The sequence below is a fragment of the Panthera tigris genome, chromosome B4 (genome assembly GCF_018350195.1).
Source record: "Panthera tigris isolate Pti1 chromosome B4, P.tigris_Pti1_mat1.1, whole genome shotgun sequence".
NCBI lineage: Eukaryota > Metazoa > Chordata > Mammalia > Carnivora > Felidae > Panthera > Panthera tigris.
In genome coordinates, this window is record NC_056666.1 from 73,121,600 (window position 1) to 73,135,271 (window position 13,672).

The following is a 13,672-nucleotide window of genomic DNA, read 5'->3' on the forward strand; positions in this document are numbered from 1 at the left end:
TCCCATAAAACCCCCACCCCCAACAATAGAAACAAATGTTGAGCTACTAGTAAAAAAGTAATTCACTTCATTTATTCATCTGTTCAATAATCATTTCTGCACTCAATATGTCTTTTATTATGGAAAAAACTAGCCTAACTGCAGAAAATAAGGTAATAGAGTAATCAAAGGAAAATCCATCTAGTCAACCAATAACAGCAACGCCCTTCCTTATTGTGTCTTCTTGGGCTCCTAAGAAAAAGAGCCTATTATCCTCTGTTGAAAGAAGTAGAATATACAATTATGCCTAAAATCGAGAGATTTTAATCCAGATTAGGTTTTGTTTGTTTTTGATTACTTGTATATGGGGATATCAAAGCAAAGTAAATAAACTTCTTATTGGTCAAGAATTTCTTAATTCAAAAAAACTACCGGGAGAACCCTGCTGTGCATGGCTCAGCGTTTGACATGTTGGAAATCATGGCTCTAAATCATAAGAAACAAACACATCACTAATAACTTCTCTCACTTTAGGGAGAAAGTGTCTGAAGGTAGTCTTGTAGGTTTGACTGGGACGAGGAGACTTTTTTGTCCTCCATGTTTACTTTTATGTTCTGCATCATACCCATGGACACTTAATTCATTTAGCCCAGCTCCTGACCCAAACTAAAGTTCATGGCAAATGTTGGCAGGGCGAACAGCTTATGCTATTGCTAGAAAAAGCAGTTTACACATCTCAAAAGGCAAGATTCATTTGGAGACCATTTTTCTGGGCGATTGTTGTCAAACTTCTCCTGCACCAGTCACTGTGCACATTCCTAACCTTTAAGACTTTTAAACCAGGAGATAAGGTGGACACCTACGCAGATTATCTCAATGTAATAATGTTCTAGGGTCAAAGACAGAATTATGTGCAGCATGTTTCGTAAATGCTAACGTTGGGTACAAATACTTAAGGATGAGTTATGTTTTGAAATTTTGGTTCCCATGATCCATTTTGATTCTAAGGGACATCTAATGGGAGACATTTCCAAACCACTACTGTTCCTGATGGTCAAATTTATATCCGTGCCCTGTCACAAGAGAAAGAACTTCTATGGGGAGATCTGGATTTTAAATGTCGAGGTAAAATGACCATCAGTGTGACTTCCACTTCCTTTATCTTGACCTTTATCTTGACCTCAGACATCAGTGTCCTTCTGTGAGCGGTGCATTAATCAACTGTGACTAACTGCATGACCACAGGCAAGTCCATTAATCTCCCAAGACCATGACCTCAAAGTGCTATATTTAGGGCTTATGAATAAAGCAATACAGAGCCACATAACAAATTTCTTCTATAAAATGCTTTGACTCGATAATGATGTGAATACCTACTGTGTGCCAAAAATTAGCTCTTTACACACAAAAAGGGCTTTCAACTTTGGTTCCTCAGAGACACTGTTTGCTTAGAAATTTTACCTTATGGTACACTTTCTGTCAATAGCTGTCTTCTGCCTCGTACCCATGATGGAGCTGATTTTAGGCTAACGCTGTATGCATGTCATCTGAAATACTTTCAGACATGTGTGAGGCAAAATATTATTTAGGAGTAAAATATTAGCCCTCATAGTAATAAGGATCTGATTTCATGCACTCATGAAAAAGGAATGTGTTAAAAAATATTTCAGCACACAAGCTGCATTTAAAGTGACCACAGTGTCATTATATGAGTAGTCCTTATATGCTGGGCCCTGTATGGAACATTCTGTACAGTATGGTGCTGGTTACTAGGTCGCTTATTTTCCCCCCTTAATGAATGAGTAAATTGAGTATTTATGAAAGGAGAAGAGCTGGCAGGAGAATGCGGACCTGTGTTTGTCCATAGGTGGTGGTTTTAACTCAGGAAGCCCAAATCTCTTCAACCAGCCCTGCTCTGTGATCCCAGGACAAGTGATGCCAAAGGCAAATGCCAAGAAGGGGTGATCGCAGTATGAGTCTAGTCGAGGGCATGTATCAGTGTTAGGGATAGTAGAAAAGATATACAGTGGAAAATATAGCTATTTTTCAAGAGATTTAGTTCTAGTAAGTAATTTACGTAATAAAATTCCCCTTCTCATTGGTCTTCAAGGAATCAGATTAAATAAGGCAACATTTGAATGTGACTGCAACAAAACTGTAGGGGAAATTTGAATACCTTCAGAACTGGTGAAAATGCAACAAATTGAAAAGTAATATAGTTTTTGCCTTTTAAGTTCCAGAAGTTCTATGAACTCCTACTCATTTCTGCTAACCCACAAGATAGAAACCCAAGATCTTCTTTTTGAATTGAAGTTTAACAAAAAACTTTGACCTCAATAAAGTTGGAAAATAAATAGAAATTTTGTGATTATATTTTTCCTCCTATATTTTAAAAGTGTTTAACATTTGAGGCGCCTGGGTGCCTCAGTCGGTTAAGCATCCGATCCTTGATATCGGCTCAGGTCACAATGTCATGGTTCATGAGATCGAGCCCCGCATTGGGCTCTGTGCTGGTAGCATGGAGCCTGCTTGGGATTCTCCCTCTCTCTCTCTCTCTCTCTCTCTCTCTCTCTCTCTCTCTTTCTCTCTCTCTCCCTCTCCCCCCAAATAAAGACTTTTTAAAAGGTGTTTAACATCAAAAAATATTTGTTGAATCTACGTATTAAATTGTCCATCTTAAATGGCTCCAAAATGCTGTGTGAAAATAACGTCTTCAGGCATTGCAAGTGCAAACTCACATAATTAAATCCATGTCAAATTGGAACATATCTAAGCTAGGAGATTAAGCAGGATTCTTCCATCAAAGCTTCAGGTACTTACTGGGAACAGGACAATGGGCACAGTTAGTGTCACTGCCACAAGGACTGCCAGGCGTACCATGAGGAGAGGGGTGTCAAATGTATATACTTTGCTATAAGCATGAAGTAATTCGTCTTCAACTTCTCCTACAAAGAAGAAGAGAATGGGTCCAGTTTGGTGTTTCCAAGTCAGTACTGATTACCAAAATCAACATTTTACAAAGGGAACACAGTACAACGGAAAAAAACACCCAGGTCTGGGAATCTAGACACCTGTTTTTATCCTATCTTTGAGCTTATTTATTATTTGTGTTGATCTTTCTTCAAATGGACAAGGGGGCCAGTGAAGCTTATGAAGTTAAAGAAGCTAGAATAAAATTGTGAAGATGCCTCTCTGGCTCATTTGCTTCGTGATAAGTCTATCTCAGTTTGTACAGAAGCCTCACAAGAGACGGGAAGCTGAGGTGCTCTGGTTGAAGGGGATGAAAGGTCCAAGCCCCCACCAGCCTGTCCCTTACATCCTGCCCACTCCCCCCTCTATTCCCACCTGCTAAGTGAGCCTTGATGCAGCTTCTCTGAATCTAGTATGGAAACCTTATGACAAACGATTTTTAATATTTTTTCAAGTTCAGTAATTATGACTCTATCATGATACCAATACAGATACTTCTGGGGATTTTTCAAGCTTATCTTATGAAACTCATTAGAATCAGTATAAGTAACATTCAAGGATGAATTAGCATGATTTTAACAGGGTCTCCCAATGAATACTGATCTAAGATTAAGATGCCATGCTCCTGGAAAGCTTATTCACTCAGAATTCCAGACACAAATGACATGGAGATGCTTATAGAATCAGATGTAGTTGGATTTTTCTCCCTACGCCCCTCCAAATCAGATGAAACGGGGTAAAAATACCTTCAGTGGTATTGATCTAACTTTTATTAATTCACAACCAACAAGCAGTTAATGCCCAATCTAAAGTGAATGCTTGGTTAATAGCCAACTATTAGTCAAATAGAAAAAAAACCAAGTAAATGGTGCTCCCTCCCCAGTCTTTTCCTCCACAATTTGTCTAGTAATCAATTTAATTTAGTGAATCAGAAGAAAAAAACAACTAAAAAGTTAGAGAAGTTTAAACAAAAGGTTTATTTATGTTGATTACACTGATTAGTGGTAACAGGTCAATGTTTAAGTCCCTGAAATTTGTCTATTAGGCTATGCTTCAATGGAGTGCAATAACAATCCTACTTTGGTGTCCATTAAGATGCCATAGACAAATTGTTTTAGGCATAATCTAATGTGTCCATAGTAACTTTTTTTGTTTCTGGTAGTGCACTCCCAGATTGAGTGGAACTCTGTCATGTCGTCTTTTCTCAGGAAACTGTTCACTATAACAGAATAGAATGGGATAAGCCAGAAAATTTACCTAATGCTCCAAGCCCCCAGATCCCACTTGACTGGTAAACAAGAAGCAGGTTCCAACTCAAGGACTTTGCACTTTCCCTACCATTTGCTTAGTAGTTATTTATTCCACCAAGAAAGCTTTACAACATACGATTGGATTCACTGTGATTGCTTCTAGCATGAGATGGCCTAAGAAGTGTAAGTCAAGGAAATATAATCTATCCCGTAAGGAAAATAATGTAGATTTGAGGGCTGGTTTTTCATAAAACATGTATGAATTCACAAATTGTTGTAACTTGTTAGCTAGACTGGTTCAGGTCCCATTTTCTTAGGTCAAGTGACAAGGCTAAAATAGCATGTTAGTTGACTACATGGACTATAGATCATGCTGCTTATAGAGGGTAATTAAAAGAATTACACCTACCCGGGTTAATGATCAGTCCAACTAGGATTTGCACAAAGAGAATGACTTTGACAGAGTGACCTACCATAGAAGGTTAGGTAACCAAAGAGGGCAGCAAGCAGGTACATGATGAGCATTCCCGTGATGGAAATATTTGACACTGTTTGCATCTTCCTCCGGGACCGACTGAAATGAAGAAAAAAAAAAAAAAAGCTCAGTGTTTTTTTTTTATCATTTTTTTAGTAAAAAAATGTCTAAAATAGTGAAAGAATGTGTCTGTGTACTATTATAAAACCACATATCTCATACAGAAACATAGCTTCTTTAAACTTGTCCTAGAGAGCTGTGGGGGATTTGTTTCCATTTTTCTTAACTACTACTCTGTCAGTCTTAGAGACAACTATTTTCCTAGAAGAAGACTGGTTTATTTTGTGTTGATAAATATACTTGTCTACTGAGTACGCAAGAATGTAATTAACACAAAGATCAAACTGTCTGCTAATGTAGGAAGCTTTCATACTTCATAGTGAGATGGGATTCATATTTCATGTGGGAGGACACAAACCTACTAGAATCAGCAAAGCACAACTTGCATGAGTCCAGACCACAAGAGAGCCTAGAAGCGTCTGGAAACCATTCTGGAGGGCACCCAGCTGCTTAAAGTCAATTGCCGGGCTTCTGGAGTAACTGCTATCACTTCTTGGTCTTCGGTTAAGGTCAAGTGTAGAGTAAATGCCGCATGTGATTTTCCAAGTAAAGCGAAAATAATTGAAAGTGTTCCCCAAATTTTTTATAAGTTAAATCAGAATTTGTGAAGCAATTATTGCTATGTACTGAGAATAAAGAGTGAGGTTACTGATACCCGGATTAAATAAAGTGAGAATTACTATAGGCCACCTTTCTCTAAAGGTAAAGGGGAAAGCAGTGCTAGAGGGCTCAGACACACTACATACCTAAGTAGATGTCAACAGCCTCAAAGGGAAAAGACTACAAATGAATCCTAGAATTTCAGCTAGAAGAAACAAGATTGTCTAGCCATTGTCTCCATTGTACAGATAAGACAATGAAGGCCAGGTTTTGGCACATCCCTGTGGTGAATGTCTTCTAGACAAGGGTTAAAGACAGAGCACAAGTGACATCAATGGCTTAGCGAGGTCACCTTAGCCATAATTTTTGGTCTTCATGGGTGCGGTCATTTATAGCTGAGGTGACATCATTCCTAGCAAATTTCAAATTCAAATTTCTCATTCCTGCCAAAATTCTTCTAGCCATTGGCTCTTCCTCCCCCTGACCTAAATTCCTCTTGTGGACCATTAGGATGAAGAAATGGGAGAGAAGGAAGCAGATACGGTAGTGTAGGGAGGGGGCTAATTCATACCTTTTTGGTTAAAATACATTACTGATGAGTGGTATGTACCACAAACCTTCTCTGAAGAGAAAGCCATTAACCATGCTTTTGTATAAAGCACCTCTGAACATATGAGCACATTTTCAAAACAAGTTAGAATGTTAAAATGACGGCTGCCTTACTCTTTAAGTTCACTGTATATGGGAAGGACCTCAGGGTGGCACACAAAAGCAAATGCTAGGATGGGAATTGCGTAGGCCGTCTGAAAAACAAAGACAACAACGCATGTGTAGCTTTTCAACACAGATGGCAATCCCAAGCCATCTCAGCTTATAAAATGAAGACCCAGCCATTTTGGTAGGCTCATCACTTACCCGGGAGTTGAACACAAAGTATTTGGGTTGACACTTGTCATCACTGTGTGCTTCATACTCTACTCCACTGCCATGAAGAGAGCCCTTGGCCTGGTTCTCATCTAGCCCTGCAGGATTTTGGTGGGTGTAATCCATCATGAAGTTCACGCCATTAATCTCAGAGTTGTTAGGCAATATTACCATGTGCACTGGAAGTGTATTGTTGAATGTCAGATTTCCAACATTGTGATCCAGAACAGGCAGAGGGCAGGGTATTTGGAATTTCTTGTAAATCACCTAGGCCCAGCCATTAAAAAAAAAATCAGCTTTTTGAGGAGAACAGGGAAACAAAAATCCATTTATATAGCTTATGGGGTAGTGGTGAGGGGCCTCTGCTGAAGATTCCCTTTAGGCTAATAGACAATGGAGACTCTCTAGCCTCTGCTCTAAGGAAAGAGTTGGAAGGATGGTTGTCCCTGAGAATCAATAGGACAGTATTTTGCATGAATCTCTTCTAAGAATCATCCATATTCTTCTGTGATAAAGATGATCATTTCCTTGCTATATTTCATATCTTTTATTTCTTGAAATTAATATGGATTATCAAAAAATTTCCCATCTTCTTTTGCCTTTTTTGGGGAAATGCTATATACATTTTGGCATCCAGGATATTACAAAAGTTTCCCTTTTTGGCAGGGAGTGGGGGCAATGGGGAGAAGGATCTCTTCTTTAATTCCACTGGGATTACCCTCTTTTCATGGGTGGAATGTGTAGGAGAAAATGGCTGACTGATGTAGACCTGAATAATTCTATAGCTCACTGATTTCTGGGACTCTTCACGTCTTCCTCCACCTTTCTAAATACTAGATCATTGTCATGTTACTGCTTGAAGGGTTCCTTTTGTCCAAATATATATCCAGTGTGCTTAGAACATACTATTAGCAATGGCCTTGACATTCTAACTCAACTATTTTTAAAATCATGACTGTTCTTTTCTCATTCCAAATTAGAATATAAGAAAATGGCTTGTGATGCAAGAAGTATTTCATGCTAGTGAATTGCTTGAACAAAAATGAGGACACTAATTCAGGGACTATGTGTCTCATGCTCACCAACCTACAAGGATCATGTCAATAAATCACTTACCACACTGACAAAAAACACCATGCAGGTAAGAGAAAATCCACTGGTGTAACCAAGGTAACCTAAAAGTTAGCAGAGAAATTCTGTAAGGTGAATACAGTATCTACAATTGACTTACCTATTGGAATAGGAAATGAAAATAAAAACTAAAGATGACTTTACCTAAATTTTTAAGAAGAGAAAGTGGAAGAATGATTCCAACAGACACAAATATGACGAGGTAGTTGCCATTGAGGTACCATTCTCTACAAGGGAAAGAGCGTCAAGAATGTTAGGAGCAGAAAAGACCAAGTAGAATCGGCCAAAGGATGTTGTAGAGAGAACATAAGACATACCCAGTATTTTCTTCAAGTCCCATGAATGCTCTGATTACTTCAGGTAGCTCATATTTAATGATAAAGAGGTAGCTTGACATTGCTAAAATGGAAAACGTGACAGCTTAGTGGTGCACATAGCACTAAAGTCACAGGCAAGTTGTGAGAAGTCCTGGCCTTTGGGACATTCAGTCTTCCCGTCAGATGTGCATCTGATCCCCTGAACAGAAAGAAAAGCCACCCAGTATATCTTGTACTGCTTCCACGTTCTTTTCAAAAACAGGTATTTGGCCCTCTGGCTCTTACACATGGACCTTTGCTGACCGTATCAATGCTGATTCTGTTTTTAATCCAGCTCTGAGGTTTTTAGTAAAGTTGTTCCATCAGTTAGACGTCATGATGGCCTGTACTAAGTGTGCCTGTTTTTGTGTCCATCATTTGGGCAGGGGCCTGGCAACAACAGGCATCAGCCAGAGGAGAGAGGGCAGAACTGTAGGGCGGTGCTGTGTAGATTATATGTCACTCTGGCTTCCCCGGGTGGGTGCTAGTCTAGTCCTCTGTAACCTCCCTGATGGGCACCCAAAGCCTCAGACCACTAATTGTCTAAACTGGAGGCTGACTGGATTGATAAAAGAATGAAAGAGATGATAGCTTTCCCACTTTTGTCAGTGAATTTTCTCTTCTCTATATCCCAGTCTCTTCTTGACCAAATAAGAAATTATACCAAGTGGCAAAAGCTCTTGAGCATCTTGACAAATGATCCACGTGTGATCATGTACTGTTCTGAAAATCTGATATAATCTATAAACCCTCTCCCTGGAAAAAGATGTATGTATACATATGCATAACATATAATCTTGCCAAAAGTTATAGGGATTTATGCAACATCTTTTCTAAGTCCATCCACTCCGTGAAGTAGAATGCTAATTTGACACATGGTCCAGTAAATTAAAAATAAACTACATTTTGGGGCACCTGGGTGGCTCAGTCCGTTAAGCATCTGGCTTCTGCTCAGGTCATGATCTCATGGTTCATGGTTCGAGCCCCACATCCAGCTCTGTGCTGACAGCTCAGAGCCTGGAGCCTGCTTCTGATTCTGTGTCTGCCTCTATCTCTGCCCCTCCCCTGCTCACACTCTGTCTCGCTTTCAAAAGTAAATAAACATTGAAAGCATTTAAAAATAAAAATACATTTTATTAACTTAAAAATAAAACTGACGGGTTTTGCATTGCTAAAAAAAAAAAGTGTGTTCTCCATCTTTCTGGTGAAGTTTTGCTCACAGACACGTAAAGCAGATTTCTAGGTTGCAAATTGTGCTATTAGTAGTTTCAAAATACTTAACCTCGAACAAGTAATAATGGTGATAATAACTCCCTGTGTTGTTTAGTACTGCACTTCACTCCATTTGATCAGCTGAAAAGCCTTGTAAATCAGCAAGATGTATGTTATCTTCATTCCACAGCTGAGGCCATAAAGGTTTGAAAGCTTAGATGACATACCCAAGATCACACAGATTGAAAACGACAGACCACATCCAAAATAGAAGATCCCTGATCCCCAGGCCAGTGTTTCTCCTCTATTGTGAAGTGAAATGATTTTTACAATACCTGATGTGTCTTCTGTAAATATTATTTGGTTAATCTTTACAAAGACCTTGGCTAAAGCTAAATCTTACGGTGCGTAAACAGAGGAGATATTTCTGATTAACTGGCTCAGTGAGGTACCATTCAATTTTAGAGCTATTAATTGCTGACTTTCAGTGATGTCACCACTGTTAATGTGTTTGGTCTTCGAAAATTTAGAATGATCCAGACCTGTCTGGGTAATGTCAACATTATTCTGCTAATGTTGAAACATCTGTGGTAAATGTTAATTTTTCAGGGGATTGAGAAAGTTAAATGTTCTAAATGTGGAGTTGCTAAATACAGAAATACAAGTGATTTCCCTTAGGCTAAAATAACTACTAATCACACAGAGTAACCAAAGTGAGAGCATTTTCAGGAATGGTATATGAAATTTTGTGTTAGCGCCTTAAAGCCAGACTTCCTTCATGTGTGTGCATCTTGAGAGGCCGTTTTATAGTTTATTCCATTACTTAGTAGCTACACTTTGAGCCACAGATGTTGTGGTTGTCCCCCAGCCCTTGGGGTTTAGGGCCAGATATGTGTCAGGGTATTTCAGTTATTCAAACAAATAAGTTAGATCAGCTATGAGGTGATACTATGAAATGCTTGATGTTTTAAGCCTTGAAAAGGCTAAAAATTTGAACCAAATGTAAAGCGGTCTATTTGGTGGGGATGGGGAGCTTCTATGCTTGTGGCCCAAACCCAGTAAAATGAATGAAACAGTCCTGGAATTCCTGCCAAATTCTACCCGGAGCTGTGATCTTAATACATACAAATATGAAAAGAAATAAATACAAATCATGAAGGTATGCCTGGATTTTATTTATCTGCTTACTGACTGTCCTTTAGCAGGAGCAGTTAGAATTGGATAAAGGTTACTAAAGGAATTGCTGAATTTGGGAAATCCTAGATAACTCCAGTGACTTTATTATTTTTCTTTTAATGAAGAAAACATTTTAATGTTTATTTTTAAGAGAGAGACAGAGTGCAAGCAGGGGAGGGACAGATAGGGAGACACAGAATCTGAAGCAGGCTCCAGGCTCCAAGGTGTCAGCACAGAGCCCGATAAGGAGCTTGAACTCAGGCTTAACCAACTAAGCCACCCAGGCGCCCCTCCAGTGATTTTATTAAGAAGGGTTACCTCCTTGCAAGATTGCTGTGCAAATTTATTTATTGTAGCAATTGTTTGGATGGTTTCCAGTTTTTCACTATTACAATGTCAATAAGGGATTCAGTAAACCAATTATGGTACATTTGTACAATGGAAAATTCAAAGCCATTAAAAAGAATATGCAAATACATTCAAGGCATATTGTCAGGTAAAGAAAAAAGGAAGCTGCAAATCCGTATTATAAGATGATCCAATTTTAACAGTAACAATATACTTATTAAATTTTGCATAGAGAAATTATTGAAGTAGTTATTTCTAAGGGTGACTTATATAAACATCTCTTTATAATTTACATATATCTTTATAATCTACATAAATTTATGTATTTATGTCATGTTCCAGTTTTTCACAGTTAGTATGTATTTGTCTTATAATTATGCCCATTTAAAAAAAAATCAGGAGGGCTCCAGGACATTGAATCTGAGAACTGGGGAGGAAAGGATGTACTGAACCCTCATTATGTGCCATATGTTGTCTGATTTCATCCTCAAAATGACCTTGTGAGATGGAATAATACTCCCATTCTCATAGATGGACAAATTAGACTCACTGGAGTAAAGTCACAGTGGCAGAAACAGACTCACATTTGAGTGCATCAGACTCTAAAAGCCTATTCTCTACTCAATGGTTTAAAAATATTTTTTAAAAACAATAACATATCAGATATATATAAATAGGGGTGCAAGGGAGCCCAGGGGAACTAGTATCTAATAATCTGGAGAAGTCATGGAAGCAAACAGAACGAGTGTGTGTGTGTGTGTGTGTGTGTGTGTGTGTGTGTGTGTGTGTGTGTTAGGGTGGCAGGCCTACAAAAGTAGGGGAACTGAATATGGTTTGTTATGGTATGACAGGACATATAGAAGCTAGGTAGCTAGGTAGATTTGGGGGTGATAGGAAAGGTATCAGAAAAATAGGCAGATGAAGACCCTTCTATGTCAGACCAAGGAGTTTAAACTCTACCCTGAAAATAATGAGGGCATGCTAAAGAATTTTATGTGTGTGAGAAGCAACACTAGATTTGAATCTGATCTGGAGATCAGAGCAGGAGAAACTCAGGGCAGGAAGCCCAGTTAGAAGGCTAATGCAAGAGTCTGAGCAGAAACAATGATCACCTGAACTATGGGGGAGAGACTTGAAAGAGAAGAGAGCTTCACAAGGCAGGTAAGATAATAGACTGGACAGGAGGTGGTATTTGGACATTCAGGGTTAGGGAGAGAGGGAGAAGTTTAGGATGATATGTAAGATTCCTGGCTTAAGAAACTGGATGTTGCTGGTATTCATTGAGAGAAGAAAGAAAAGAATAGAATGGCAGGTTTGGGGACAGGAGAGGTGAGGAAAGAAGTGCTGCTGTGTGATGATAGCTTCCAGGCCAAGCAAGAGGACATAGACAGTAGGACATAGGAAACTGGGTCTGGATGCCTTCTGGGGGTCAAAGACTCCACGGGACCGGTGAAGCTGGTGGGCAAACATATCACCTGGAACACTATTACAAATGCGTATTTCTAGGCTGTGGAAATTATAATTTAGTAGGAATTATAAGAATCTGTGGAACCAAGGATTTGTGGTTTTATCATAATGCTTCTGATGTCTAGCCGAATTTCTGCTTTGGCACAATTTCTCGGGACACACTCCAATGGGCTGGTTCTGTACAGGCTATCTGAAGGATACCCCATACTTGGATATACCCCTCAGATACTTAATTTTCAGTTTGACGAAATAAACCCCATCATACGTAGGAAACCTCAACTGTTCCAACAATGAAATAAGCACTAGTGCTTTAATTTTTCTTAAGTAAAATTAAGGCCATGATAGCATTTGATATCAAGAGGTTTTGTTCTATACTTCTAGAATACATTTGGTGGGATCTTATATAATATTTTCTTAGATATTGTTATTTTTGATTAAGGAACAGTAAATCTACTTAACAATCTTCTTGTCTTTTAAATTTCTGAATGTAAAGCAGCTGTTTTTCTGTATTTAAAGTGCTTGTTCATTGCTGTAAGAGTTTTCTTATTTATTGAACATTCTCTCGAAAGTGTAAGTGGTAGGGAAAGCTATATGCCCTTACCTCCAATGTTCTGCATTGTAATGGAAACAAAAGCTCCGATTTTCCCAGGCCATCCAAATGCCTTTTCCCCTAGTTTTTCATAAATTAAAGACCCTATAATAAAAAATAAAACACCTTTTAAAAGGATTGTTTGTTTGTTTGAGAAAGAGAGGAAGAGGGGCAGAAGGAGAGAGAGAGAATATTAAGCAGGTTCCATGCACAGGGCTCGATCTCATGAATCGTGAGATCATGACCTGAGCTGAAATCAAGAGTCAGACGCTTAACCGACTGAGCCACCCAGGCGCCCCTAAAAGGATTGTTTTAATGACTAAAATATTTCTATAATTGCACACTGGAGTCTCAAATGTGTACATAAACACCACACAGAAATTATAAACCCAAAAGATGCAATCTCAAAAGCCAATACCAAATATGTTACATGTTCTCCAGACAAGAAGCAATGGCTTCATTCATCTTAGCTCTGTGCAGCACGTCAGAACTGTTATTTCTGTCATCCATCAAGGCTCCTTTTTTCTATTTGGCTTAAACCTGAGCCAGTTGCCTTTCACTTCCCTGAGCTGCCCAAATTACTAAAAACATTGAGAGGCCGTGTCATTGGGGTCAGAGAAAATGCAATGGGAAATTAACTAAAATCATCCTCCAGTTCTAGAGCTATCGACTGAAATACCTTTAACAAGAATCAAAATAGGACGTCTTGGACTTAAGGGGTAGCATACCTCCTTCCTTGGCGGTCTTTAATAAAAGGTGAACTGAGTACAGGGATAATATTGCTACCGCAAGCAGCATGATTCTAGGAAGGGAATAGAGAGTAGAAAATAAATGTCTATAAGAAAGAAGACACAACTCATGTTAGATATTATAATAAATTATCACATGGGCCCTTTCAGTCATTAACCTTCCGAAAGTATGTGGATTGGGGGGAAGCTGAGAAATTCTTTTCAGAACTCTACACATACCCTTTCCTGTCACACAACGGGAATTTGCTATATTTTATGTGCTAAAACGTACCACCAGAAGTTCCTAACCTTTCCAATAGTGGAATCTGGTTTACAACTTAGATGCT

General features: G+C 38.8%; 1 protein-coding gene and 1 long non-coding RNA gene across 2 annotated transcripts in view; one reads left to right on the plus strand and one right to left on the minus strand.

Annotated features, from left to right (window-relative positions):
- The window catches only part of LOC122240337, a 72,845-nt gene extending 65,425 nt beyond the window's left edge, over positions 1-7,420 (plus strand). The window contains exon 4 of the long non-coding RNA XR_006219914.1: positions 7,299-7,420. This is a non-coding gene — a long non-coding RNA (uncharacterized LOC122240337). The remainder of the gene's footprint in view (positions 1-7,298) is intronic.
- Positions 1-13,672, minus strand: part of SLC38A4 (solute carrier family 38 member 4) — a 68,468-nt gene that overhangs the window by 6,313 nt on the left and 48,483 nt on the right. The window contains exons 5-13 of the mRNA XM_007072932.3: positions 13,326-13,399; positions 12,610-12,702; positions 7,767-7,848; positions 7,594-7,676; positions 7,435-7,493; positions 6,310-6,585; positions 6,118-6,197; positions 4,673-4,773; positions 2,800-2,924 (exon numbers count right to left, since the gene is read on the minus strand). Coding sequence (XP_007072994.1) covers positions 2,800-2,924; positions 4,673-4,773; positions 6,118-6,197; positions 6,310-6,585; positions 7,435-7,493; positions 7,594-7,676; positions 7,767-7,848; positions 12,610-12,702; positions 13,326-13,399 — 973 coding nt within the window. The remainder of the gene's footprint in view (positions 1-2,799; positions 2,925-4,672; positions 4,774-6,117; positions 6,198-6,309; positions 6,586-7,434; positions 7,494-7,593; positions 7,677-7,766; positions 7,849-12,609; positions 12,703-13,325; positions 13,400-13,672) is intronic.